General features: G+C 51.9%; 2 protein-coding genes across 2 annotated transcripts; one reads left to right on the plus strand and one right to left on the minus strand.

Annotated features, from left to right (window-relative positions):
- Window positions 1–4,328: 4,328 nt before the first annotated feature.
- On the plus strand, window positions 4,329–10,974 carry RNASEL (ribonuclease L). The gene is made up of 6 exons (XM_062497339.1): window positions 4,329–6,097; window positions 6,432–6,520; window positions 6,825–7,015; window positions 7,122–7,239; window positions 7,548–7,669; window positions 8,094–10,974. The coding sequence occupies exons 1-6, from the start codon at window positions 4,711–4,713 to the stop codon at window positions 8,227–8,229; spliced, it is 2,043 nt and encodes a 680-aa protein (XP_062353323.1). The 5' UTR covers window positions 4,329–4,710; the 3' UTR covers window positions 8,230–10,974.
- Window positions 10,899–26,870, minus strand: RGSL1 (regulator of G protein signaling like 1). Its single transcript, XM_062497715.1, has 19 exons — window positions 26,858–26,870; window positions 26,112–26,194; window positions 25,791–25,865; window positions 24,949–25,078; window positions 24,034–24,138; window positions 23,608–23,769; window positions 22,490–23,448; window positions 21,959–22,021; window positions 20,085–20,313; window positions 19,351–19,437; window positions 18,910–18,982; window positions 17,844–18,060; window positions 17,318–17,447; window positions 16,425–16,596; window positions 15,616–15,754; window positions 14,933–15,057; window positions 14,542–14,780; window positions 11,721–11,902; window positions 10,899–10,967 (listed from the first exon to the last, which is right to left on the minus strand). The coding sequence occupies exons 1-19, from the start codon at window positions 26,868–26,870 to the stop codon at window positions 10,899–10,901; spliced, it is 3,252 nt and encodes a 1,083-aa protein (XP_062353699.1).

Consider the following 26,870-nt stretch of genomic DNA (forward strand, 5'->3'; position numbering starts at 1 on the left):
TAACCCCAAACCACAAAACCACATTTGAGAAAGAGGAGCCAAAGCTTCCCTTGGCCAGATGTGGTCACCCCCAATAAACCCCGACTGAACTTTCCCAGGGTTTGCAAATTTGGAAGATTTGAGCTCCGGGGAGCCACTGTGGGGGCTGGCATTGCCCCCAAGGCTGTGAACACAAACTTGCTCCAGGGCCAGGTTTCCATGAGCCAGGATGGGGGGGGAGGGGGGTGGTGGGTGGGGTGGATTTATCTGGTGGAAAAAAAAGCCATTCCCCTGTGCCCTGGGAGCCAGAGCATTCCCAGCAGCAGCTCGGGGGGTCCTGAGGCCAGAAGGTCCCTGCTCCAGTGGGACCAAGCAGCTTTGGGGTGGTCTTAGGACATGGACATGGATGCAGGAGTGCACTAAGACAAGGATTTAGGCAGGTGGATGTGCAGATATTTAAGCGTAGCAATTCCAAGCTTTCATTTTCCACGGACACACACAAGTGACAACAAGCTGCATGCATTTACATCCAGGATTTATTTCTCTCTTTAAAGAAAGACCACAAAGGAACGCTGTAAAACACTGTCGGGATACGTTTTTGGGGGAAGCTAGGCAGCAGAGAGGATGCACTGAGCCATTTTAAACACCCCAAACATCTTGCCCTGCGTTCTGCAGTTCTCTGCCAGCCCCCAGGCCAGCCAGCAGAGAGGGAGCAGCTGGATGGAATCACTCTGCAGCTTCCACTCCAAGGCCTTTGCCTGAACCAAGTGCCAGGACTCACAGCTGATGTGCTCCCACTCTGAATGCCAAGGCTGTCAATGCAAGGATTTGTGTCCCTGGGCTGCCTCAGGAGCTGAGAAAGGATGAGAGAGAATTTTTCCTGCTCTCTGCTGCTGCTGGGGCACCGAGGGCAGTGCTGGGGTCTGCAGCCCTCCTGCCTCCCCAGGGCTGGGCTGCCCGTGCTGGACAGGAACTCGGGAATGGTGCAGCCACAGCCTGGGGACAAGGATGGGGATGAGAAACAGCTGGGAGAAATCCTGCTGGACATCCACCTGCTCTCCTTAGGAAAGGCATCCAAGCTCAGGTGCTCAGCCTGGCTCCTTGTCTGACTTGTTTTGGCTGCTCTAGGCTGTTTTACATGGATGTGCCCTGCTCTCCTTGCCCAGGGACTGGGATGTGCTGCCCTGCTTGGTGAGGTCCCTGTCTGCCTCACTGTTGCCCTCACATCTCCTTCCCAGCTGGCAAAAATTTCTGTTTTGGTGGTGATGAGGATTGAGCAGCAGTCTAAAAAACTAGAATTTGAAAATACTCCAGAAAGGGCACAGATATGGGGGATGTGGTTCAGAGGTGGACTTGGAGGTGATGGATAATGGCTGGACTCGATGGTCTTGGAGGTTGAACTCAATGACCTTGGAGGTCTTTTCAAACCTAAATGGTTCTGTGAAAAGTGGTTGATGTCCCTCCATGGGCAGCATCACCTGCCATCCTTCTGTGGACTATTTTCCAGGGTTGTGTTCCAGCACTGAAAGTCACATCAGCACGACCAAGCACATAAACCCTGGGGTATTCCTACTTGGAAATATAATAACAAAGCACGTGAAGTGAACATGAAGAAAAAAGCTCATCCTGCTATTCATAGCTCCTTTTAAAAATTATTTAGCCCTTGGCAGGCAGTTTTTGTTGCCACATTTTGCCTCGTGTTTATTCGTGGTTGCTGGGAGGACAAGGATTCTCGGGAGATGTCATCTCAGGAGAGGGGATGCAAAAGTGGATGCAAGTCCATCAGAATGGAGGAAAAGGGAGATTTTCTTAGTTGTGCCCTTGATTTCCCCGCTGTCTGTGTCTCAGCATCTCATCTTCTGAGTCCCTGGGTGCACGGGCAAATAATGACTCCGCAGATGTACAAATACAGCAGGAACTCCATAACCCAGAGTCTACAGAATGCTGGTGGAGAGGAGCTCTGTTACTCCCACGTTTTAGGAAACCTTTGAGACCCTTTCATTCTCTGGAAACTGTTGCAGGGATCAGAGTTTAAACTTATGGCTCTGTGAAAAACAATTTGGATCAGGAAAGCACAACCAGCAAACCCTTCTTTGCTGGGATGCAGGCACAGGACACTTCTGCCAACTCCCTGCTGGTTACAAACACCTCATTCCCACCCCCATAGGGTTTGGGTTGCTACCATCCTAGGGATTTTCATCTTCCCACCATAAGATAATAAATGACTTTAATTAAACCAGCAAGGCGAAGAAAGCTCTTGTACTTGGGTGGGTGGGCGATGTGATGCTGTTATCTTGGCGCTTATTTTTAATGTCTTTTGGCATTCTTTGGATGTCTTTACTGGCTTTGAAGCTGAGCTATGCCCTTGCTCTGGTTGTTTGTCTGTTTTGCAGCCTGCAAATGGGTACCTGAACACTAGCAGCTGCAGTACAGGGCCCTGGTCAGACCAGGAGAGATTTTTCCTGTGAGTTAAAGTGAGATCCTGGCAGCTGTGAGACAGATTGGAGATTGCTCCCTGAGTTTTCACAGTCTCTGTCCCCTTGGGGCTGTGTCAAGGTCTCCTGTGGCAACACAAACCCTGCAGAATTTCATGCAGAGACCGTGGGATGTTCCCAGTCCCTGTGGATGCTGTGGGAAGCAGGATGCCCAACACCACAATGTTGGTACAGGGATGTGACTCCAGCAGAGGCAGAGTTTAGTGAAAGCTGGCGTGGAGATGTGAGCCAGCAGTACAGGCATCCAGAAGGATTGGGATATCCATGGGAAACACCTGTAGGGCTGCATCCACCCAGCCCTTTAAGGGCTTTTCTGTGCCCTTGTGCCTGTATCAGGCTACATCTCTATGTCCATATACAGATTCCCAGTTTGTGCACGTGCCAAGGCACCATGGAAAGTCAGGAATTATTTTATTGACACAATTCCAGCCCCGTGAGCAGAATCCTGCTTCTGGCACAGACCAGTGGAGGTTGCTGGAGTAGCTGCACTGGCTCTGCTGAGCTCATCTCATGTCACAGGGCAGTGACGGAAACTGGGTGGGACTTCCCAGCCTGGGCTCCTTCTTGTATTTCCTGCACAGGCTTTCCAGGAAGATGAGGAAGGCCTGGAGGAGCAGGCTGGGTGTTTACACATGGAGCAGGGTGCCAGGGTGATGCCAGGCAGCTGCCTGCCCAAGCCATGAGGAGCCCACAGATCTGCAGCTCAGCAATTCCCTGCGTGTAATTCAGCAGCATTTAAGCAGATGGATTTACCAAAAGGTGAGAAAAAGCTTAAAATGAAACCCCAAATGTCCCCCAATCCACAGCCCTGATGCGTTCAACGCCTCCACGACTTCAGCTCCTGAACCACTGCTGAGCTGATGTTTCTGAACAGGGTCTGGGTGTATGGGGAGGGCACTTTGCTCGTGAATTCCCTGCTGCCTGCTGAATAAAAGGCCAAAACACCTCCCTCAGAGCCCCAACACCCTCCTGTGAGCAGGTAAAACCCTTCTTGGCAGGAGCCAGCACATATTTGGGAACCTCGCCAGTTGTGTTGTTGTGGGTGGCAGCAGGCAGGGCTGGGTGACGTATCAGGACACGCAGACATGGTCAAAAGTCAGTGGGATGGGGCTAGAAATATTTAAACACTTCCTGGAGAGCAGATCTCTTGATTCTGCTGCTCGGAGGAAGAGGAGGAAGAAGGTGCTCAGCCCCTCTCTTCCCCCTCCCAGAGTTCTGCCGTCCTGACAGGAGTGAGGAACTTGAACCCCACCGTGCCCAGAGGATTCTGTGCTGCTTTTCTGGCCAGGAAAGTAACTTTTTTTTTCCCCCTGGGTGGCAAAAAGTATATAAATTAATACAAGGGAATTAAATGCATCTAAATCAATTAAATGCTGGTCAGGGAAATAAACCATCCAAAACCCCAATCTTTGGCTTTCCTGAGGGTAAATTCATGTAAATTTATACTTCATTTTTATAACTTAAGACTTCTCTATCCTTTTCCTGATTTGTTTAGATAACTTACTTACAGTTCAACTTGTCAGGCAGTAACTCCTGAAAGTGCTGATCACTTGAAAATGGTTATTGGAGCCCCACTTTTTCTAGATACCAGATAGATAAAGGTAAATTGAGTCCTACCTGATTAATCTCCTAACGTGGGGAAAAGCTTAGGAGAGGCTTCCTGTCAGGTAGGGTCTCCTCATGGCCTGTAGAAGCAGGAGGGGTTAAGGCTGGCTTTCTGCCTCACTCCAGGTGTTGGATCGGGGCCAGGCAGGACTGTGTGTGTTTGCCATGCCAAGCTGAAGGGCAATGCCCGTTTCCATCTGACATCGTGGCTGGGGAATGGCTTATCAGGTAATCTATGATGAGTCTGAGATGACATTCACAGTAAAAAGCAGCAGGGACACTATCCTGGGCTGTGAGAAGGGCTGGGGCCAGGCAAGGGAACGAGGAGTCCATGAGTGCTAACGTTGTGCTTCTCTCCAGGACTTGGCTCTCCCGCTGGCACTGGCACTGCTGACCTCAGCTGCTCCTCACACAGGACATGGGCTGTAAATGGTGAGGTGTCACAGGCCAATAAAACACTCTTTTCATTATTTAGGTGAAGACCACCTTAAAATTTCACCTAATGTGTTTCATCGGCCACGCCCCGGCACATCTGCTACACGGAAGGCACTGAGCACTGCATCTCTCCCATTCTTCTGTGGATGCCTGGGTTCTGGTGGTGAGCCCAGAGCCCTCCCTGGAGGTGACCACCATGGAGCTTAACACCCTTAACTCCAAGTTAAACGCTGCCGTGAAGAACAGGGATAAAGAAGCTGTGCTGGAGCTGCTGGAACAAGGAGCAGATGTGAATTCCCAGGTAGACAGTGGCTGGACACCCCTGCAGACCGCAGTGCAAAACAGGGAGAAGGACCTGGTCGAGCTTCTGCTGGACAGGGGAGCTTGTCTGCATGCCAGGAAGGACAATGGTGGCACTGCATTTACTGAGGCAGGGATAGCAGGGAACGTGGAGATCCTGGAGCTGCTCCTGGAGCGTGGGTCAGACATTAACGAGCAGGACATCAACGGCTTCACAGCTTTCATGGAGGCTGCGTGGTACGGGAAGGAGGAAGCCTTGAGATTCCTGTACAGCAGAGGAGCAGAGGTGAATCTGAGGAGGAAGACCAGCGAGGAGAAAGCCAAGCTGCACAAAGGAGGTGCCACGGCGCTGATGGACGCTTGCAGGGAGCGCCACTTCTCAGTTGTGAAAATCCTGGTGCAGGAGATGGGGGCTGACGTGAACATCCGTGACAACAGAGACAGGAACGCCTTGATCCACGCCCTAAAGAAGGGCTCGAGCAAAAAAAGGTACGAGTCAGCTGTGTCCATAGTTCGTTTGCTGCTGGAGCATGGTGTGGATGTGAAGAGCAAGGATGAATGTGGGAAAACTGCCCTCATCCTGGCTGTTGAAATGGAGAGCCCGGAGCTGGTGGCAGCTTTGCTGGAGAAAGATGAGATAGACATTGATGACGTGGATGAGGAGGGCAACACAGCCCTGATGGTGGCCGTGGGGAACGATGACTGCAAAATAGCAAAGTTGTTGTGTGAAAAGGGAGCGAGGACTGATCGTGGGAACCTGATTGATGTTGCAAAGAGACATCGTTCTCTTAGCATGGAAAACCTTCTCCGTGAGCACAAGGCCACGTTTGTTCCAGAAACCCCCAGAGAGTGGGAGCCAAACAGCAAACGCTGGAGGGCCCAGCTGAAAGAACTTTATCAAATGTATCGCCCCATGATTGGCAAGCTGAAGATATTTCCATACAAGCAGCAGGAAATTCAGGATGGCATCTACCTCGGGCTCCACGGAGGGACAGAGGTAGCAGTGAGAAAAACCCTCAGTGCAGAGGGTGACAAAGAAAAAGAGTTCTTTGAAAAATGTTCTCACTGTGAACATCTACTGAAGCTCTTCCAATCTGAGAAGGAAAAAGACTGCGTGTACTTGTGCTTCCCACTCTGGGAGAAAAACCTCCAGGAGCACCTGCAGGACCCTGGAGGCCAAAAGGATTACAAAGCTGCTCTGAAGATGATCTTCCAGGCACTGAGAGAGCTGCACTGCCTCAGATTTGCACACCAGGATCTACAGCCCGGGAACTTTGTAATAGGTTATGTTTGGCTTTCTTTATGTTTTCATTTTGCTTCCTATGGAGTTTAGAGAGGAAGGTGCCACACAGCTGTCTGTAAAAGCAGAGATGTCTTTGTGCTGAATGGGGTGGCTTTAGAACTCCTCTTTAAATAACTGCAGATACATTCACAGAGAGAACAACCTTACACATCTCATCAGCTCTGTCCCCCTCTCCAGGGCTCTGCAGGCAGATGAACCCTTCCCAGATGCCTTCAGAGAAGTGGTTTTTAAAGAAGGGGCCATCCAGAAGTCAGTGATGGGCCGCATGAAGGTTTGCCACCTTTATTTGTTAACAATTTCTCTTATTTCCTCAGATTTAGGTGGCAAAATTTACTTGGCGGACTTTGGTAATAAAAGAAGGTCAATTGAAGGCCAAGAAGAACTTGTAAAGTCAGATTTAGAGGCAAGTATTCTGCGAACCAGCCTATGGTTTAAAATTTTGGGCACTGTAGGTCCTAGGGAAAGGCTTTTTGCACCCTCAACAAAAAAATGCCTTACTTGTGGGGAAAAAAAAATCAGTGTAGTGACAGATGTTGCACGAGAGCAGTGTTGATTTGGATGCCCATCTCCTGTGTCCTTGTGCACACAGCTTTGAGGTTTGTGTTGGGTGTGTATTTTACACCTCTGGGCACCTGTAGGGTTTGGGGATACAAGTCCTCTTCCAGTGGGTTGGAAGCTGGCACGGGAGCAGTGATGTCTCTTTGCAGGCTCTGGGCAGGCTCGTGCTCTTTGTTTTAACAGGGGGTAGAAAACCCCTTCAGCAAGTTGGAATTGAGGATTTGGCTCCCAATTCCCCAGATTACTCAGAAGCTCTGGACCTTGTACAAAGCCTGTCCTCTCGTGATGAACGAGGCCTGGAAGGGTTGAGCCAACATCCCTATTTCTGGAGCAATCTGAGGTAAGTCCTGGGAGTACAAAGGAGATGGAATTTTGGTGTGGGAATTGCCTGTAGTGCTGGGAACACTGATGTCCCATTGCAGCTAATGAAGCTTCTCATCCCACAGCAGGTTCAACTTCCTGAAGACTATATGGAATAAAATCAAAGATGACCCAAACAAAAGAAGTATTTTTCAAGATCCTGTCACTAAGAAAACTTTTCCTTATCCAGAGTGGACCAAAATGGTAATCCTCTTCAATTTGGATTGGTATCAATCAGGTTTGAGCTAGACATTCAGGCAGAAGATTTTCCAAGTGTTTCATGGGCTCTGTTTAGAAATGGAACTGGAAAAAGTAGCCCTACACAAAATACAGACAACTGGGAAAAATTCAATCAAAGGCACGTAGTCAGAAGATGTTGATGCTAAAGGGAGCTCTGCTAAGTGGGATGATAAAGGGGGTTAATCATTCTTGAATTGGCTGGCAAACCTTCGAAGTCTATTGGTTTTTGTGGGGTGTGACAGGCAGGGAATAATCTGTGTGCTTTCTTTCAGATTGACAAAAATATTTTACATGTCATGGAAAATCCTAGGAATGTAAAACGTACCAAATACAGCAATGCTGTCACCCAGCTCCTGAGGCTCATGAGAAACTTGGATGAACACAAAGATGCAGAGTATGTATTCTCATCCTTGCCCCTTCTACGGGTGCAAAGAATCAGAGAATATCCTGCACCTATGGGTGCATAGAATCAGGATATCTCCTGAGCTGGAGAGGACCCACAAGGATCACCAAGTCCTGTCTTTGCCCAGGACAAATCCCCACCATGTACTTGGGAGAGCTGTCCAAGATGAAAGTGAAAGGCAGATGGAGGTGCTGGAGGAATAGCCAAAAAAAAAAAAAGGGGGGGTGGGGGGTAGAAAAAAAAAAGGAAAAAAAAAGGGATTGAAGAGTAGAAAAGCTGCAGCTCTGGGGTTTCTAGGAAACCTCTCCGTGTTATCAGAAAGCCTCTGGAATGGCTTTTTCTCTGCAAGGGCATCCTAGAATAATGACCCCTTGGATAAGATTTAAAAATCCTTTTTGGTTTTGTTCTCTTTCAGGATCAGCAAAAAAATAGGAGACTATGCTGAGTACTTCCTGAAGGTTTTTCCAAAACTTACCATCTATGTGTACAACAGTTTACGCCGGAACCCCATGTGCACTCACTTTGCAGACTTCCAGGACCCTTCTCTGTAGGATGTCACTGCTTCCTACCCCATGTCTGATCCCACCAACACGCCTTTTATTTCGTATTTATTCACCTGTAAAAGAGCTGAAGATGTTGGTAAGGAGATGGGACAAAGCATATGCAGGGACAGAGTATGGAGGACTTAAATTAGGAAAGATTCCAAAGAGCTTGGTGTAGCAGCCACAAGCTTCAGATGCTCTGATTTGCACTGTGATTAGATGTTGCTTATGGAAATGTTTTCCAGCTGTGAAAAGGTTCTTTGTTATGTAATTTTATTTTTTTTTCCAAACTGGGACTTTTATTCTTTCAATGACCCGGTGGAGAAACAAACTTGACTAGAAAACTGACTCTAGGTTCCTTTAGGAATGAGGTTCCCCCATCCCCTCTGCACAGGAAGAGAGCTTCTGCAGCACTGTCAAACCACCACCTGCATCAGTGGTCCTGCCTTGAAGCAAAGGTCCTTCTGAGGGTGCTGGGGACCTTTTAAATGCACTGTGGAAGTTTGACTATGCAACTGTTGATGGGAAAATGCAACCAGCAGAACGCTGACTCCTCTTGCACCACCATTTTTGGTTTTTTTGCCTTTCCTCCCTGCTCTTTTTTTTTTTTTTTTTTTTTTTTTTTTTTTTTTTTTTTTTTTTTTTTTTTTTTTTTTCCTTGCTCACTGTGCCTTTCTCATGCCCAGAAGGCAGGAGGACACCCAGAGATGCAGTGGCGGGAGCAGGGGGCTGCGGGGTGCCCTGTGCAGCATTTCTGCTCTTGCATGAAGAGAAGTGAGGCCATGGGCTGGGCTCCTCCCTCCTGTAAAATGCCACATTTCCAGCTTTCTGTGACCTTTGCCACTTCTTCCATCACTCTGTTGTTTCACTGAAGGGCTGGGACTCAAAAGGTGTGCCCAAAACAGAGCAGTGATTAAACGCAGGGAGGCTGTGACTTGTCTCTGTAGGGCAATCTGGCTGCTGGGAAGAATTTCCAGGGACAGCTCCTGCGCTCTGTCCTGCTGGCAGAGAAGAAACCTGATCCATGCACAGCATCTGCAGAGCAGATTGCTCCTGGAACATCGGGCCATGGGAGGAAGGAATGCAGGACTGGGAGCAAGGCTGGGGAAGACTTTGCAGACTTCCAGGACCCTTCTCTGTAGCATGTCACTGCCTCCTGACCCATATCTGATCCCACCATCACTCCTTTTACTTCTTATTTTGCCTGCAGAAGAGCTGAAGATGTGGGCAAGGCTCCTCCAGGCTGCCTCTGCCAGGAGGATGGGTTAGTGAGATTCCAGGCAGGATGGAAAACTGGTGGGCAGTGCTGCAGCTGGGTGGTGTGGCATGTCTGGGACACAGCCCGAGGATGGAGGCGTCCTGGGGAGCTGGGAGCAGAACCAGCTGCCAAAATTAGTGCTGTAGGATGTCCCAGCATCGGTGACCAGCTTTGCCTCGGGCAGGTTTGCAGCCCACCCACGGTGCCCAAAGGTGTGATTTGGCCCCTTCGTTGCCCTGCTGTCCTGCCTGCATTTGCTGTGCCTCTGCCTTTTTCCCCTGGGGACCCCCAGGACGGCTGGCTCAGCCCAGTGTGATGGGATCAGGTGCTCCCTGTCCTGGTCCTTGCATGCTGAGGGTGTGATGGTGTGCACAGAGATGCTCCCAGCTCACCGTGGCTCATCTGCTGCTCTGAAAAACAAACCCACAAAGCAGCCCACAGAAGCAGTGGAGTGAAGGGTTGCTCTTAGCTGTGGTTTTGCTGTGATGAGCTTCAGGCACATTTGTGAGGGCCTGGGTTCAGCTGGGCTCTGGAGTGTCAGTGAAAAGCTCACAAAAACACAGCAAGATTTTGAGCCTGAAAGCTTTTGGGGCAAAATCAACTTCCAGCACAAGAGCAGTTCTGAGAGCTGGTCACATTTCATGTTGTAGGAGTGGTATCAGCTTCCCAAGCCCTTCAGTTAAATAAATGTTCTTGGCTTTGGGTATTTTTGATCCTCCAGAAGCAAAGTGTTGATAATCATAACTGGTAAATATGAAACATGTTGTCATCTGCTTCAAAATGTACCTGGTGTTATTCCCAGGACGCATTCTTCTAGGATCTGGGAATAAAAAATAATTTAAAATAGGTCAAAATGACAAAGCTGGGAGCTTGCCTCTGGCAAACTGATAAAAGTTATGGTCTTTTCTTCATGAGGTCCAAAGAATATTTGTGATTTCTGCAGCTTCCTGGTGACTTGGCAAAATCACCTGGACTCAGCTTCACCTGGGGTGAAGATTTGGTTGTGCTTTGTAAACACACGCTGGCTCAAAAAAACAACAAAAAAACCAAGACCTCACCCAAAAAAAAGCATGCTGAAGCTCCAGTCAGGCATGAGATGATTTTTGCCAGAAAATCAGAAAGGCTTTGGCAAAACAGGCACCAGCTGGGAAAGTGAACCCAACAGGTTCACTTCTCTCAGCCTTGTTACCCCCAGCAAGTATTTAATTTGTGTGGAAAGGCGAGGAGCTGAGGTACATTTTACAGATCCATGTGAGGAAGGAGATTTGTGCGGTGTTCCAGCTGGAAACACGCGTCACAGCACGTCCCTGCCACGGCTGGGAGCTGCTGTGCTGTCACCAGGTAAGCTGGAGGATGCTGTGAGTTGCTTTATTTTTAGGTCTTATTGCTGAGTGCAAACGATTCCCTGTGTCCAGGCTGCTCAGCTTCCTTGGATCACACCTGTGTTTTGGGAGAGCTGCTCGAGGGAGGGCTGAGGTTCCCTTAGTTCCTGCAGGGAAGGGAGAGAAGCTTCATCAGTGGCTGCTGTTGCTGAAGGCAAGGTGAGAGTGATCAGGGACCTGCACAGGGCTGTGTGATCGCAGGGAGGAGTTCTGGGCATGGAGAGGCATCAGGGATGCTCTCAGACTGGAATTCTAGGCATGGAGAGGGATCAGGGATGTTTCTAGGGAGGAGTTCTGGGCATGGAAAAGGTTAGCAGGGGTAAGCACATGGCTGTGTTGACCTAAGGAGGAATTCTGGGCATGGAGAGGGATCAGGGATGGTCCCAGAGAGGAATTCTGGGCATGGAGAGGGATCAGGGATGCTCCCAGGGAAGAGTTCTCAGCATGGAGAGGGATCAGGGATGCTCCCAGGGAGGAATTCTGCACATGGGAAAGGTGAACAGGGGCGAGCACAAGGCTGTGTTCACCCAAGGAGGAGTTCTGGGTATGGAGAGGGATCAGGGATGGTCCCAGGGAGGAGCTCTGGGCATGGAGAGGGATCAGGGATGGTCCCAGGGAGGAGCTCTGGGCATGGAGATGTGCCTCAGCTGGGAGGTTTCTGTGACTGCTACTGGAGACGGTGGGGCTGAGCAGCATCCTGCACAACGCCCTGGGATTTAAGGGGAGCCCCATCCAGTTCTGGTGGGGTTTGGAGGAGGTGAGCACCTCTGGGACCACTTGTGGGGCAGACTCGCTGAGCGAGGGCCTCTTCTCCTCACTGGGATCCGGGTCTGATGGAAACAACAGCACAAACCTCTCACCGTGGGCTGCTGCAGGGAGCCCTCGAGCCTGGCTCCCATCCCCGCAGCCCGCAGGAGCAGGAGGGCCCCTTTCAGCCCTGCCTCACCTTTTTGCTCCTCTGAAGGCTCAGCTTTCTTCTGGGGCCGTGGTTCCAGGAGCTCGAGGCCCTCTGACAGCGTGAAGATCAGGACAGGCCTTTTACCTGGGCAGGGAAAAGCCAAGGAGCGCTCTGCTGGCAGATGAGGGAGGACAGCAGCAGCGTCCCCCTCAAATCGTTTGGGGTTTGCCCAGAGCACAGGGAAGGATGGCTGAGCAAGGACTTGAGGTGTCCTTGATGGCAAACCAGTTTGGGGGCGGCAGGGTGGGGGTGATATGTCCCACGCTGGCTCGGTGGCAAGGCTGGGTGGCAGAAATGGAAGATGGGGAGGTGTGCAGGCTTTGTACCTGCCTGGACAGCTTGTCCTGGGAGTGGCTCTGTGCTGGTGGTCATACCCTTGATGCCTTAAATTTCAGCTTTATATTTTTCAGATTCTGTACTGCATTGATGTGTAACTCTGAACTTCATACAGAGCATCAGCAAGTTCTCCTCACAGCTCAGTCACACAAAACAATCCTTTTCCAGCCCCACAACCAAGGACACCGCTGCAGCTTCAGCCCCAAAAAGTGCAACCAGCAGGGAATTGAGGAGAGCAATCTGGGAAGATGGGACTGCAGAACCTGGAGCTGGAATTGGACAATTAACCCCAATATGGAAATGGACCAAAACTTATAAAAGTGTGAAAACTCGTGACTCTGAGTCCATCTTGGGCAGAGCCATGGCCGAGCTCTTGCACCGCCCAAGGTGAATCCTTTGAAGGCCTTTTAATAAATTCCTATTTGATTCCTTTACCACTGTCTGGCCTCTGTTCCAGGTAATCTCCCAAGGCATCACCCTGGGGTCGGGCAGTGCAGTGCCAGTGCCACAGTGATGGCAGATGGGTCCCTGCCTGCCACCACCCAGCATCTGCACATCCCTCAAAATAAGGGAAGAGCACAGCGTGGAGGAGAGGAGGTTTTCTCTGCAAGTACAGGTACAGTTTCCCCTTGCAATTTAGGTGCTTTTTAAAAGGCAACAAAATATTTTTTTCCCCCTAACTCAAAAGCAAGTTTTTACCTAAAGGTTAGACTTAGAGAAAGGTCATTGGTGAAAGCATAAGGTGCAGAAAAGTGTCTCAGGAGCTGGTGTGGACATCAGTACAGTCACAAACAGCAGCTATTTTGGGTCACACATCTTGTTCCCTGCATGCCAGGCAAGCTGAGGGATATTTTTCTGCCTGGCTCCTGTTACTCATCCCTATGAGACGCAGCAAGGAACAGTGGCTTGGGGACTGTTGTCCCAGGGACAGGCCCTGTGGAATTAATGTCCATGCTGGAGAAATCACAGCCTTTTCTATGTGTCCAGAGCAGCTTCCAGGGCAGTCACTCTGTGCTGCTTGGGACTGTCCCAAGCCTTGCAGCAGTTTGCACTGATTTAAACACAGAATAATTGGTGTTGGAAGGGACCTTTCAAGGCCATCTAGTGCACCCCCCAACACCTTACACTAGACCAGGTTTCTCAGAGCCCCATTCAACCTGATACTGAATATTTCCAGGGGCTGCCACAGCTTCTTTGGGCAACCTGTACCGGTGTTTTACCACCCTCTAGTGTAAGAAACTACTTCCTATCTCTTATCTGAATCGGTTTCAATGTCACTCTCTCCACTCTCTGTAGACCTTGGCAAAGACTATCCTTGTCCTGGAAAACACAGCCAGTAGCTCAGGTGTAACACAAAGCTTCTGGCTTATCACTACCTTGGAATACATGTGTGATACATGAGGTTTTTCTGGGGGTTTTTTGTGACTTCTGCATTAAAACCACTACATTTGAGAAGGTCCTGGAAGAGTAGTAAGGCTCTGTAAGAAGCTGGAGACCCAAGCTGAACACTGGATGCTGTCCATGGGAATAGCCAAGGTGTGAGGTGGTTTGAGCTATGGACATGGCTTGGCATTCCTGGAGCACAGGGCTCTGTCACCTCAGCCCTGCTGAGGAGCAGGAGCTCAAGCACCTGCCTGGAGGCATCCAAATCCTTGAACTCTGCTGCTTTTTAGTCAGAACTTGACAGTGATAAATGACAGGGAGCAGAACAGCAGCTTGCTGACGCCCACTCATCCGTCAAAGCAAGATTAGTATGTGCCTATTTTTGTTTCCCCTTTAATCAAAAATCAATTAGACAATTTCCAAATGAATATTCAGCCAAGGCATGTCAGGCAGACTGACAGTGCTCAGCATCACTTTGTGTTTTTCAGTTTAGAGTTATTCAGTGTGTCTAAACTAAACAAGGGGACAAGGAAGAAAAAACATCTCTTTCCCTGGACCTGTCACCTCAAATTCTGACAGAGCTTATTCTCCATTCCAGATATTCAAAGCACCCTCCATGGAACATCAGTGTGCCTGGTGTTTGTCTGCACAGTTGTTCTCCTTTTCCTACTCCCATGTGACTTGAAGCCTGAAAGATTGGGGGTTTTCATTTCTGTTTCAGGGGGTGTGCCTGAGTATTTTTGACCTTGTAATTGCAATAAATAGGAATTATGCAACAGCTCTTTGCTTGGGAAATCTCTGTGCTCACTTCCCTATTCACCAAAGACAATTTCTAAAATCCTGCTGGACAGTTCTGACTGATTTTGACAGGAAAAAAAGATTCCATTCCATTTTCCCAGCAGGCCTGCACCACATACACCCTCAAAGCTGTGTGAAGGAGGGGGTCTTTTCAGGGGAACTTAGAAGATGTCAGGTCTGGGTGTTTCTGCACTAGAAGAACAAACCTGGAGCATAACGTGTAGCAGAGGGAACGGCCACCAACTTCTTGGGTGCTTTGGAGGGGGTTTTTGCAGGAGGTGAAGAGGCTGGAACCTTTCCCTCCTTGTGGCCCTTGCGCTGTTTGAGCTCCTGAGAGCTCCTCTCCTCCTTTTGGACCCAGGATCTCTTGTTCCCCTTGACGAGCCCAGAGCTCCTGTCCTCCTGGTAGGCGTGGAAGCTGCTCATCACCTTCCAGGTGCAGAACCTGCAGGAGAAACACTGGGGACAGCAAAGCTCCAAGGGGACAATTCCAGCCGAGCTCCTGGGGGAGCTCAGGCAGAGGAACAAGTGGCTGGAGATGAAGGCTGGCATCCCCAGAGTCTCCTCCACCTTGGGAGAGAGGGGATGGATGGGTACCTTCTCCAGAAGTACATCAGGATGGGGAAGAGGGTGACCTTGGCGTTGTGGTAGATGGCCCGGGTCAGTGACTTCTTGGAAGATAAACGACAGATTGAATCCCTCTCTTTCTCAGAGATGTTGACCTGGGCACAGAAGAGACCAAAGCACTTTGCAGGTTTCTCTCCCTGACCCCACCTCAGCAGTCTCTAAGAAATGATCTAAATTCCATCCTGGCTGCTTGGCCCAGGCACAAGGGCAGGATCCCACCTGGATTTCTGTGGGAAGATTTGTGGCCTCCAAAGGGGTGATGGCAGAGCTACTGGGAGGAGTTGGGGTGGGTGCAGTGGGGAGGGGATAATGGTGACACTGGCCTCTGAAGAGGGAAAAGACTGGACTGGTGGTGTGCAGCACCATCCTGGTGCTTCAGCCCTGGCATTTCTCCAAGAGGTAATGCTAGAGAATCATCCCCATCTCTCCCATCCTTATCCACATGTTTGTTCTCAAATTATCAAGGACTGGTGGGGGGTTGCTTCCCAGCCCTCCCAGCCCATGTGGAAGCCCCAAGCTCTAGAGCATGCCCCAAAGCCCCCCTCCAGCAGATCCAGACCCCTGCCTGTCCCTCTTTCCCCATCACTGTTCCCAGCTGTGCTGCAATGAGCAGGCAGCAGCCTCCAGCCTTCCGGGCAGGTCCAGGGGCTCACCCGCAGCTTGGGGGGGATATCAGAGTTCAGGAAGAGTCTGTTGATCATGTCGAGCTTCTTTCTGAGAAAGGCAACATGCCTTTCTGACCTCACGCTGTGGGGTGCTACAGCTTCCTTGCAGTCAGCCAACTTGGAAAACCTGCAAAGGCACATGGAGTCTTGCTCTGAGACAAGTGCTGGTAACTGCTAGGCTAGACAGTTGTGTTCTTGCTTAATTTGGTATTTGCTTGGCCAGGAAAAGCAATCCTCAGGGTGTGGAACAGTGACACAGGAGGTATGAAAAGCCACCTCCCTCTTCTGCCACCCTCGTGGTCACAGGATTCGCCTGGGGCAGGCGGTGTTCCCCCTTTTTGGGAAAACAGGAGGACTTAAAGCTGGGGATTTTGCCTGTTGTGGGGGTGTTGGCTGCAGGGCTGGTGCCCATTGGCCATGGATTGGTTTTACAGGTTTATTGGGAATGTGGACAAAGCCAAGGGAGAAATGCCACCACAGCTAAGACATCCCAGAATGGTGCGGGCAAAATGTTGGATTGCTTGGGACTACCAAATCAAAAGGATTTCAAACAGGGACCCTGAGCCAGAGGATGACTGCAGGCTTAAATGGGGGCTTTGGAAATCTCCATCAGAGATGGGTTCAGGCCAGAGCCAAGGGAGGCTGGTGCCAAGTTGGATGGAGTTTTCAGCAAGCTGGTCCAGTGGGACATGTCCCTGCACATGGCAGGAACGAGATGACCTTTAGGGTCGCTTCCAACGCAAACCATTCCGGGATTCTGTAGTGGTACCTGAGCACCTGGTGGAAGAAGAACTTACTTGTTCATCTCCAGGTAAAAGCGGAGGTCGTCGACGAGGAAGTTGACGACGATGAGCTGTTTGTCCAAAATGCGGCGCTTTATCAGCACCGCCTTTTCCGGCCGGGCTTTGTCCTTGTGGGAGCGTGGGCTCTTCGCGGGACTTGTCTTCTTCTTCTCCTTGATGGGCAAGTCTGAGGCAGGGGAAGAGATGCTGTGTCCTGCTGCCCAGCACTGGGTTTGCTCCTTCACCTCACCTGTGCTGCCCTTACCTGCATGAAATGTGCTGAGGGCCTTTCTACCTCTGTGGACTCCACCCTCCCTCTAGCTTGGTGATCTCCTCCATCCCTCCTCCTCTTTGTCCCCACGGGGTGTTTATGTTCACTGTTTCCATAGGGAATGGCCTGTTGCTAAAGCCTGCAGGTGTGTCTAGCTGTTGCCCTGGTCCTGACAGAGCCTACAGGCAGATAATGAGTGAGGATGAAAGGGAAAAAAAATCTCTTGTTTCCCCCATATACAAAATTCTCTTAATCTAGATTGGGTTTATGTGTGTTTAGTAGATTACTTCTCTGACTGCTTTTCCAGCCTCCTCTCAAACCTCTGTGCAAACTTTCTGTTTAGGTCAGCTCCCTATTGCCCAGAAAACAATTTCCTTTTGTTTATTTTTCTGGCCTGTCTCACCTTAGCTCCATTTAGTGTTTCCTGGGTTTTTTTGCTTGTTTGTTTTTTTTTTTTTTCCCAGGCAGGGATAAAAACTTGCATATACAACATTGTTTAAGAGAGATGCAACAGCATAACAGGCATCAAGTCACGTTAGTGGGAGGTAAGGGACAGGTTTTCTCAATTTTCTTCTCTACCTAAACCCAGGGGTGTCCTGGGGAGGGAGGAGAAGGGCTGGCAGGACACTGGACATACTTTCCCTCTCATTTCTTCGCTCCTGACGGAGAAACTCCTCAAATTCTGCACGGCGTTTGTGATTTTCCATCTCCCTCTGGAACTTGCAGAAGCTCCTGACAAGCTCCCGGATGGCATCCCAGGCCCATCTCTGTGGAGACACGGCACAGGTGGCACCAGCCAGGGAGCTGCAGCGCTGGGGCTCAGCCCTCCTGCCTGGAGGGCTCCTGTCCCGTGAGCTGGAGCGGCCTCGGCAGTGGGATTTGTGACCCAGCCATCACCTTTGCTTTCCAGCATTTCTCAGTTTCCCTGGTGGCCACAGGGGATGGTGTGAATGGCTCGGGCAGTCCTGACCAGATGTGGTGAAGTCTGTGGGGAGCAGGACTCCAGACCCTGTAGGAGGGAGCCTTTCCCTGCTGCCTTCCTGCAATTCCCCAAGTCTGACCCCCTCACCCCATATATGTGACATCCCTTGTCTCACAGCACCTGCTCGCTTTCTTGCCTGGCAAACATCCTCAGCCTGCCAGCACACAGGGTCTTTCCTTACCATACTCTGTGTCTCGAGGCCCTCTCTCCCTTCCTGCACATGCTGATGACTCCTGGACTTGGGTTTTTTGCTCCAGGACAACAAATCCTCCTCTTCCTGCTGCTGTTCCTTCTGCTTGTGTGTCCTTTTTTGCTTCTGTGTCTGCTTCTGCTTCTTCTGCTGATGGTAGCCTCCTTCCTCCTCTTCCTTCTCATCCTCCTCGTTCTCCTCCTCAAAACTGCCAGATGGGAGAACAGAGAGAGCATCAAGAGCAGCCAGAGGCATGAGGAGGGCACTGGTTTGATGGAAGGGGAGATCAGGTGGGAGCAGCTGTTTGGGGATAGCACCAGGGTTGGGGTCCCACTGGATTTCTACTCCTGGAGGAGGTTGGACAATGGTAGAGGGCACTAGATACCCTCCCCTGGGCTCCTTCTTGCACATGGTAGCCTTGGGAGAGTCTCTCCTGCTTATCTGCAGTCTTTCCTCCTCCAGCCCAGCAGGCCCAGAAGCAATTTGGTAGGTTTGGAGTGAGGGTCTTGATGGAATATCAATGTACTGGCTGATGGGTCATGGAAAAATTCATTTATTGCAGTTGCTGTCTGGCCCCTTGGGTGGGATATTGGGAAAGGTGCATTTGCACAACTGGGCTTAAGAAATCAGCTCAGCTCAGGTGCTCACCATCATTTTTCCATTTGCTTTATATCCCAATGTGAAGGTGCAAGGAGACGTGGCTGGAGTATTCCCAAAAGGTGAGACACGAGTCCAGATATCTAAATAAGGCTACAGTGTGATTTTAAGTGATTTTTCTGGGAATCTGAGGGATGCCCAGGTGGCATTATGGGGTTTGGTTGAGGATGAAGTGCACCAGACGTGCACAGAGTGTGAAGAGTAAAACTGAACTGGGGGTGGTGAGTGTTAATTTTTCTCCTTTCCCTGGTAATTCTGCAGTTTAGAACCACAGGCCACCTATGCCTACAGCTGAGGGGGCCAAATGACCAAACAGGGAGCAGTGGCACTACAGGGGAGCACTGGGAAAAAAATCAGAAAGAGTGGAAGGAGCAAAGCTCTGTGCTGCAAGGTGCCAGACCTGTGTTTTCTAGATGCCTTCTTCCTCACAGTAGCAGCAGCATTCTCTCTAGCAATCCTCTCGGATGCAACAGCTGTGGGGACAGAAACAGGGCTGTGACAGCCAGAGCCTGCACACAGCTGGACCCTGGAGCATCCCCGTGGTGTCTCTGTGCTGACTCTGGCTCGGGAGATGCTGTGGGAGCTCTTCACCGCTCATGGTTTGATCTCCTCAGCATCTGCTTCAGACAAATTCCCCACTCCCACCCTCCCTGGCTGGATTAGTGCCCCAGAGCACAGCCTGCTGTGGGTGGACAGACCTTTCCTTCTGGAGAAGCTCCACCAGATGATGCCATGCCTGCAGGGAAGCCTCCTGCTCGCCCAGTCCCTGGAGCACGCCCAGGGGTGATTCCCAGATGTTTGGGAGCCCACCCTGCTTTTTGCCTGCCCAGCCTGGACTCACCAAGTGCTGCACTCATGAGCTGCAGGAGTTCCTCTTCCTTGCTTGGGCTAGCCACAGCCAGCTCATCTGCCATCATCCTCTGGCACTCTGCATCAGAGAGAGGAGAGGGGACAGATCCCATGGCCATCACCTCGGGTTATGACAGCCTTTCAGCACTGTCTCTGAGGGCTGGGTTTTGTTACCTTCCCTGCCCTCTTGTGTGTCTTGTTCCATGATCTACCCATGACACTGCATTTCTTGGGTAAAACTTGAGGGCCCACAAGCTACAGGGGTGCTGCAGATGACTGCTGCCACCCCCAGTGCGCCGCAGGTGCCTAGAAAACTTGTGTCACTCCCAAAAGATTGAATGACAGAACAAAGCTGAGGGGTTACACCAGCAGCACCAGCATGGTCAGTCCCAGCATCCTCAGAAGGCCAAAATGTGGCACTGGCTTGGCAGGAACCACTGCTGGCTTTGGGCTTCAGTCACTTTGCTGCAGCCTTCATCTGTTCTGCTGATCCAGGCCAGTGCAGGGATGTGGCATTTGGTGCCCCCGGTACTGGCAGGAGGGAATTTGGCCCTTAGGTCACTGTCAAAGCTTTGATTGCGAGTGAAGGCTCCCAGACCCACTGTACCAACCCACTCCATGAGGTCCATGACCTGTTTAGGGCCATTGGTCACCACCAGAGCATAAAACATGCTTTTCTGGCTTCAGCCAATGTGAGCCACAGCTGAATGGAGAGCCTCCTCTTACCAGCACTGCCCAGGAGCAGTTCCATCTCTGCCTGGATGGAGCCCCCTTTCTGGAGGTCCCGAGCAGCAAGCAATTGCCAGAGCTTGGAGGAGACCCTCTCCAAGCTCCTGGTGCCATGCAAGGCCTGGCTCAGCTCCAGGGACTGGTTCATCCTCTGGGACAGGGGGAAATGTTCCGTGCCAGCAGCATGGCCCGGCACCTCGGGCATGGGGACATCCATCCCTGGAGCCTGCGGCGAGAAGAGGGCAGGGTGATGGCACAGAGCACCTTCCCCACCTCCAGCACTGTGCCCATGTGTTCTTCTGTGCCTCAGACTACAAACCTTCGATCTTTGCTCGAGCTTTAAGCAGTCTGGAAGGAATCTATGTGAGCACAAAGCTCAGCTCAGCTGGCTGGGATGTACCAGGCACAGGCAGCCAGAGGATGGCCAGACATGACCTTACAGCTTTCCTGAAGAGTTCAACATCCCCCCAGGAGGGCTGGAAGCAGCCCTGAAGGTGTCCCCAGCAGCCTGGTAGCCTCGTGTGCTGTTTTGCTTGCTGCTGTCACCGGGACTGGCTCGAGCGGGTGCCCTGGCAGTGCCTCCCTCATTCCCCCCAAAACCTTCCTATAGGTTTTACCTCTCCCCACAGAGAGTTTGCACAGCTCGCCAAGCAGCAGGGGTAGAGTGGCAGGTTCCTGGCTGAGAGCTGAGAGCAGGCACCAAAAATAACCCTGCGAGGTCCCCAGCAGTAACCCTGACACCAGAGCAGGGGATCCGGGAGGAGTTTGGCTCAAGGGTTGGTGGCCAGAGAGAGCTCAGCCCCGATGCCTGCTGAAGTGATAACTGCACTCCCAGACCAGCTCTGGCCTCGGAGGGCAGATTTCCTTCACAAGGAATGCTGAAAAACCAGCATAAAAACCTAATTAACTTCTGATCAAGAGCAGTTAATGAGTCAGGGTCGGGAGCTGCCAGTTGACTTTTCCAAAATGCTCAGCTCACACTGGCTGAGACTCTGGGAGCCAGGTCTCTGAGGATACCAAGCCCTGACAGCCTCTCCTCAACGTTTCCAGGATCAGCTGATGATTTTTACATTTCATTTTGGGGGAAACAGTTTGTTTAAAGAACACCATCTGCAGTGAGAAAAATTGCCTGCATGGGCTGTGCAGGTACCAGTGCAGGTGGGATGCTCAGGGGGTTCTGCCTGCAAGGAGGTTTCTGGGTGCAATGCTGGAATTTGGAGGGTGTTACGGGATTTCTGATGCCAGGAGGAATAATGGTCTGGGAAGAGTGCTTGTGTGACTCTGATTTCTTGTATCACCCTTTCTGGTGGAAAAAAATACGTGGAAAACTTGAGGGTGGTTGAGTCATAGGCTAAAAGGCTGCATGGCCTCTTCCCCCCTGTGCTGGTCAGGCACTGGTGCTGGGGCAGGGTCAACCTATGTGTGCCCATGCACATGAGTCACATTAATAGCAGTAATAATGACACATTAATAGCGTGGGCAAGGAAAAAAGCCGGGGCAGATCAATTCCCACAAGTGCTGGGTTCACCCGTGCCTACCCTAAAAGCCTACAATTACATTTCTCCCTGCTTTTAGGCAGGGCCACAGCTTATCTCAGGGGAGATAGTGCAGGTTTTTCCTGTAATGCTGCCAGCTTAATGGGATGCTGTGCTGGAAAAGCTAAGGATCATTGCTCCAGGCAGCTGGAGCAGGGTAGGATCTGCTGTGTCACCCTGTCAGCACTGGTTGGGGTTATTGTGGAATGCTAGACCACTGCAGTAATGCTGGGCTTTTCCTCCTTCCTTCTCTCTCTCTCTCTCTCTCTCCAACTTTTCACACCCCCTCTGGAGCCTGCACGTCCCCCAAGGATGCCCCTGTGCATCCCCCCTCACCATGAACTGGAGGAACCTCCTGTCATCATCGGCCAGAAATTCCTCATAGAGGCTGCAGAGCACCTGAGGAGGAGCAAAGGGAGATTGTCCTCAGTGCTGGTGCCATGGGTGGCTCACAATTTGCTGACATGCCCAGGACTTCCAGCTTGGTCCATTGGGCTGCCCAGAAGGGCTGGGGCTCTAAATGGGTTTTACTGGGGTTGTGCTGGAACACAGTGATGGATGCAAAAGGATGGCCACTGCCCTGTCACCCCCAGCCCTTGGAATGTGCATTTAGCCAGGCTCACCAGAGATATTCAGTGACTGCTCACCCCTGCCCTGCTGCCCAGCAAACCACTGAGGATGCTCCTCTCTGCTGGCCTGGGGCACCTGAGTGACTGATCCAGTGCAAGTTTTTCCCTTCCTACTCTTTTCCTCCTGATTTTCCAAATGCTTCACTTCCTAAACCTTCCCACAGCCCTCACACCACCACAGGGGTGCCAATGTCAGCTGTACCTCCCAGCTTCACCACTGCCAGCACCCCTGTGCTACCTTGCAAATCTCCTTCTGGGCTCTGAATATCCAGGGGGAGAATTCTCCACATATCAGATGGTTCCACAAACTCACGAGAGTCCCGGTCTCCAAGGGGAGTTTCTCAATGTTGTCATCCTCCAGGTAGGTCTTGCAGATCTTTTCCCCAATCAAATGGCGCAGGAAGAAGCTGTTTTCTCTGTTGGAGTCCAGCACCACGGGCAGAAACTCCTCCAGGTCGTGCCACAGGTCCAGGAGATGAGTCTCCATGGGCCGGTTCTGGCGCTGCAGGAAGTCTCTGAAGGGTCGTCCCGCACAGGACTCGGCACACAGGGCCCAGGGAAGGAAATCCAAGGTCTTGACTGGCTTTTTCAGGGATGGCAGCCGGGCAAGGGATGCAGAGGGAAGCAGGTCAGAGAGGATTTTCTCCTTACAGAGGTTTTCTAGGTCCTGTTCTGCACTGGACTGAGGTCTTCCAGGAAATGTTACTCCTCCTCTGCCTCCAAAGGCAGTATTTGCAGGATGCTCTGACTTCTGGGGAATCGATCCCAAAGCATCCTTGTCCAGACACAATTCCTCTGTGCTCCCAGCTGGCCCTGGCTGCTTCTCTGGTTTCACCTGAAAAGTGGCCATTCTCAGTTCTTGGCTTTCTCTCCCCTCCTTGACCAGAGCCCAGATCTCTGCTTTGGCCTTCTGGCTGCAGTAGGGCATTGACACACCCTGGCTCCTTTTGATGTGCATCATAGGGATGGGCTCTGAAAAGGCTGGGGGCTCCTGCCTGCAGGCCCCCGATAAACGTTCCTGATATTCCTGGAGCAAAGGCTGGCATGATTCCTCTTCCTTCATTCCCTTCTTGCAGTGCACAAAGAATTTAGGGAGCCAGTAACTCTGAATGACATAAAGGGCCTGTTCCTGCATCTTGCTCAGGATGTCCCTCCTGGTGCTGATGGACTGGATGTGCCTGGCTTTCGGCAGAGATCCTGAGATGGATGCAGGGAATTACAACAGGGACATGGCTCCGTGCAGGCTTTCCCCAGCCAAACCAAGCAGATGATGGCATCCCATCCCCCTGGAGGCATCCAGGAAAGACCCCCCTCTCTGGAAGGGTGGTGCTCATCCCCATCTCCCGTGTTTTTTACCGGTGATGGTGGTGCAGAGGGTGACGACGCTGGAGCCTTCACGCAGGTGAGTGGCTCTCAGCCTGTGGACCAGGGACAAGAACAGGTCCCTCTGATGCCCATCTGACTCATCCAGACCGAGGAGCCTTTCAGTGATGAGCCAGAAGTCAATCAGTTCTTCCCCTACGGATCAGACAAGGGATGGGAGTTGGGAGGAGCCCCTGAAAGCCCCGAGGACGGATGAAGCAGAAGGAAAGATCAGCATGAACCGAGGGAACAGAGCAGAGAAAAGCCACGGCTATGCATGTCCCTCCCAGCTCTGCTGCTGGCTCACCTTCCAAAGCTTTCTCTGGGATCTTACCCATGCCCCCAGCTCTGTGCCAGTGTCCTGCCGGGCAGGTGGCCCGTGGCTGGCTGGGAGGGGGCTGTGGAGCATCCCGTGCCCACCTGCTGATCCTTGGACGAAGGCACGGAAGTGCTGCATGCCGTGGCTCCCACTGATGCACCTCTCCAGCAGCCACTGGTCAGCTCTCCACCAGTTCAGGAGCTCTGCTGTGGGACAGATGGTAGATGGCCTGCCAGATCCCGAGGAAACTCTCCAGCTCCCACCCTGCAAGAGGCTGCTGGAGGGAGACCAGCAAATCACCCCGAACTGGGAGTTTCAGACAGGCTGTGGGATGCACACGTGGCGTTTGCAAGGGTAACTGGCTCCTGTCGGGGACAGCCTGTCCAGCTGTTCTGCCTTTCTTCCTAGCAAATATTCGTCTTTTCTTGCCCGAGTTTGGGGCTCGCCCTCTGCTTCCTCTAGCTTTGAGTTTCAACGCGACTGGAGAAGCAGCAGCAATATACTCAGAAAAAGCCTTGGTGAAATGCTTATTTTTCTGAAATGAGGATCTGCATTCCTGCTGCCACAGCTTTCTTTCTAGTGGCAGCTGACACGCAGGCTGAGGAAGTGCCTGGCTGGGCTGAGAAGGCTCATTTTAGGGGCAAAGTGAGCACAATCCAGATTTTTTTTGCCAGTAAGAGACCACAGCCTGTTTCCCCAGGGCATCCCTGCACAGCAGCAAGCCCAAAACACCAGCACCTCGGTTTCCCGTGCCCGGGGATGCTCTGCAGCTCTGCTCCACCTCGGTAAACCCCGCGAAGCAGGTACTTAGCGAGCCTGTATTAACAGGAGTAAATCCCTGCGCATCCCATCGGGACCTGCCGCATCCCTAAAAACGGGATGTGCAACGCCTTCTTCACCCGGAGCAGAGGCACGACCCACTGGGCAGGCACCAGGCAGTGACAGCCCCGGGGAGAGAGGAAGCCCAGCCGCGGAGGAGAAGCCGATCCGATTTCCTCCGTGCCGCGGTGACTCACCTGCTTCCCCCGAGCGAATGAAGCCCAGCAGCTTCTGGCAGAGGACGAGGTGGAGGCACAGGCTGGATTTGCAGAAGTGAGGCAGCCGGTGCTTTTCCAGCCAAGCCAGCAAAGCCGCGGGGCTGGGATCCTGCGTTGCCCGAGGAGAGAGGGATTAGCTGCGAGCAAGGAGCCGGCTCCTGCCCGGCGATTTGGGTGAGTAACAGGTCCCTGCTACGGGGAAAGGAGGTGGGGAAGGCGCCCTGTTGCTTTATGGCGATGAAAGGCACCCCGGGGCTGAGGCACAAGGGGGATTACTCAAGTGGCAGCCCCCGCTCCCGTCCCCAAAAGCTCTGCCTGCGAACGGGGGAGCCCCGGCGCTGCACGGCAGCCTGCAGGGCTTCCTTCCCCTGCCTTCCTCCAGAGCCCAGGCATGGCAGCTTCCCGGGAGCTTCCAGAGGAGCAGGATCCTTTCGGCTTTGGGATCCGAGCGCTGCAAGCGGCGCTGGAGGCTGTGGGGAGGGAGGGCTGAGCCAGCCTGGTGAGCAACAGGGCTTTGCTCCTGTTCGATCCAGGAGGAATGCGGGACAAGGGGATGATGTCTGTGTCCTTCTCTGCCACCACACATGCTCTCCTTCGCTCCAGCTCTCGGTGTTTATAGATAGACCCCCATAAACTGCAGCGGGACTTTAAATGGCTTGTGCTCCGCCCAGGGCACAAAGGAGAAGTGACGCCTGGGTATGAAATGATCGCCCAGCTGCACGAACAGGAGAGCCAGAGAGGGGCCTTGGCAGTGAGAAACCAGCTCCTTCTCTCCCCTGCCCTGTGTCCTTCCTCCCTTTTAACAAGGGACATGTTCTCACCAAGTGGCTCGGCAGCTCTGGCCACAGGTACCACCGGCCCGTGCCACTGATGTAAAGGGGTGTCTGGCCAAAAACCTGGATCAAAACAGAAAGGGAGAGCTGAAAGAGATGGAGGGTGGCAGAGGAGCCCAGATCCCAGCTGTTCTCATCAGTTCCCACTACAAGGGCATTGAATTCCCTTTTAGACCTCTGTCTCTGAGTTGAGATCCTCAGGGTTCCTTCATTTTCCAGCCTGAATGTGGTGGACCTCTACTACCACAGAAAGTTCACCTAAGGAGAGCTCTGAAAGGCCCCAGGTTTTATGGTGTAGAGTGGACTTACAGGAAGGTTCAGAAAGGTGTTGAAGAAGTCAGCAAAAACATCATCCTGCAGCAGAAGCTCCATGTCCATGGAGGCTATGGATGCTACAGGGGGAGAAGAGAAGGTTACCTGGGCTCTGTGTTGCCAGCTGGGACATCAGTGGGAGCCAAAGGAGGAGTTTTGGGTGGGAATCAGCTTTAGGGGATACGTGGTACAAGCTTGTCCTGTGGGCACGCAGGAGGGTTTGGAGCTGGGACAGTCTGTGGGATGTGTTTTGGGCTGGGTGGCACAGGCTGTTTGGAAAGCACCAGGCTGAGACGCATGCAGGAGCTGGAAAGTTTAAATGGCAGCTTCCTAAACAGCAAAGGTACGTGGTTCACAGAGGCTGGGCACAAGTGTGGTGGCATCCATAGGGCAGGAGAAGGGAGGCGCTGTGGCTGCAGGGCACGAGCTCTGCTCCTTTGCCTTACCCAGACACTGGGCATAACACAGCTCATCCACCCAAGGCTCAGTGCAAGTGTCAGGACCCAACACCTCCCTCTACCCTGTGAAGTTTTATTCATGTCTGAAAGATCTGGATGCAAGAAGGTGGGCTGGCATCAGGCTGCTGGTGGGTGGATGCCCTCAGAAATGTCCTCTTCCATGAAGGCATAGCTGTTACAGGGAGGACCCACCTTTCAAAGCTTGATACCCCTTTTCTCTCCTCCTTTTTCCACCTTTTAGGGTGTGCTTAGAGGGGCAGAAGCCCCCAGCAAAGGGTAACTTACCAGCAGTCATCAT

Source organism: Cinclus cinclus, chromosome 8, assembly GCF_963662255.1.
Source record: "Cinclus cinclus chromosome 8, bCinCin1.1, whole genome shotgun sequence".
NCBI classification, from domain to species: domain Eukaryota; kingdom Metazoa; phylum Chordata; class Aves; order Passeriformes; family Cinclidae; genus Cinclus; species Cinclus cinclus.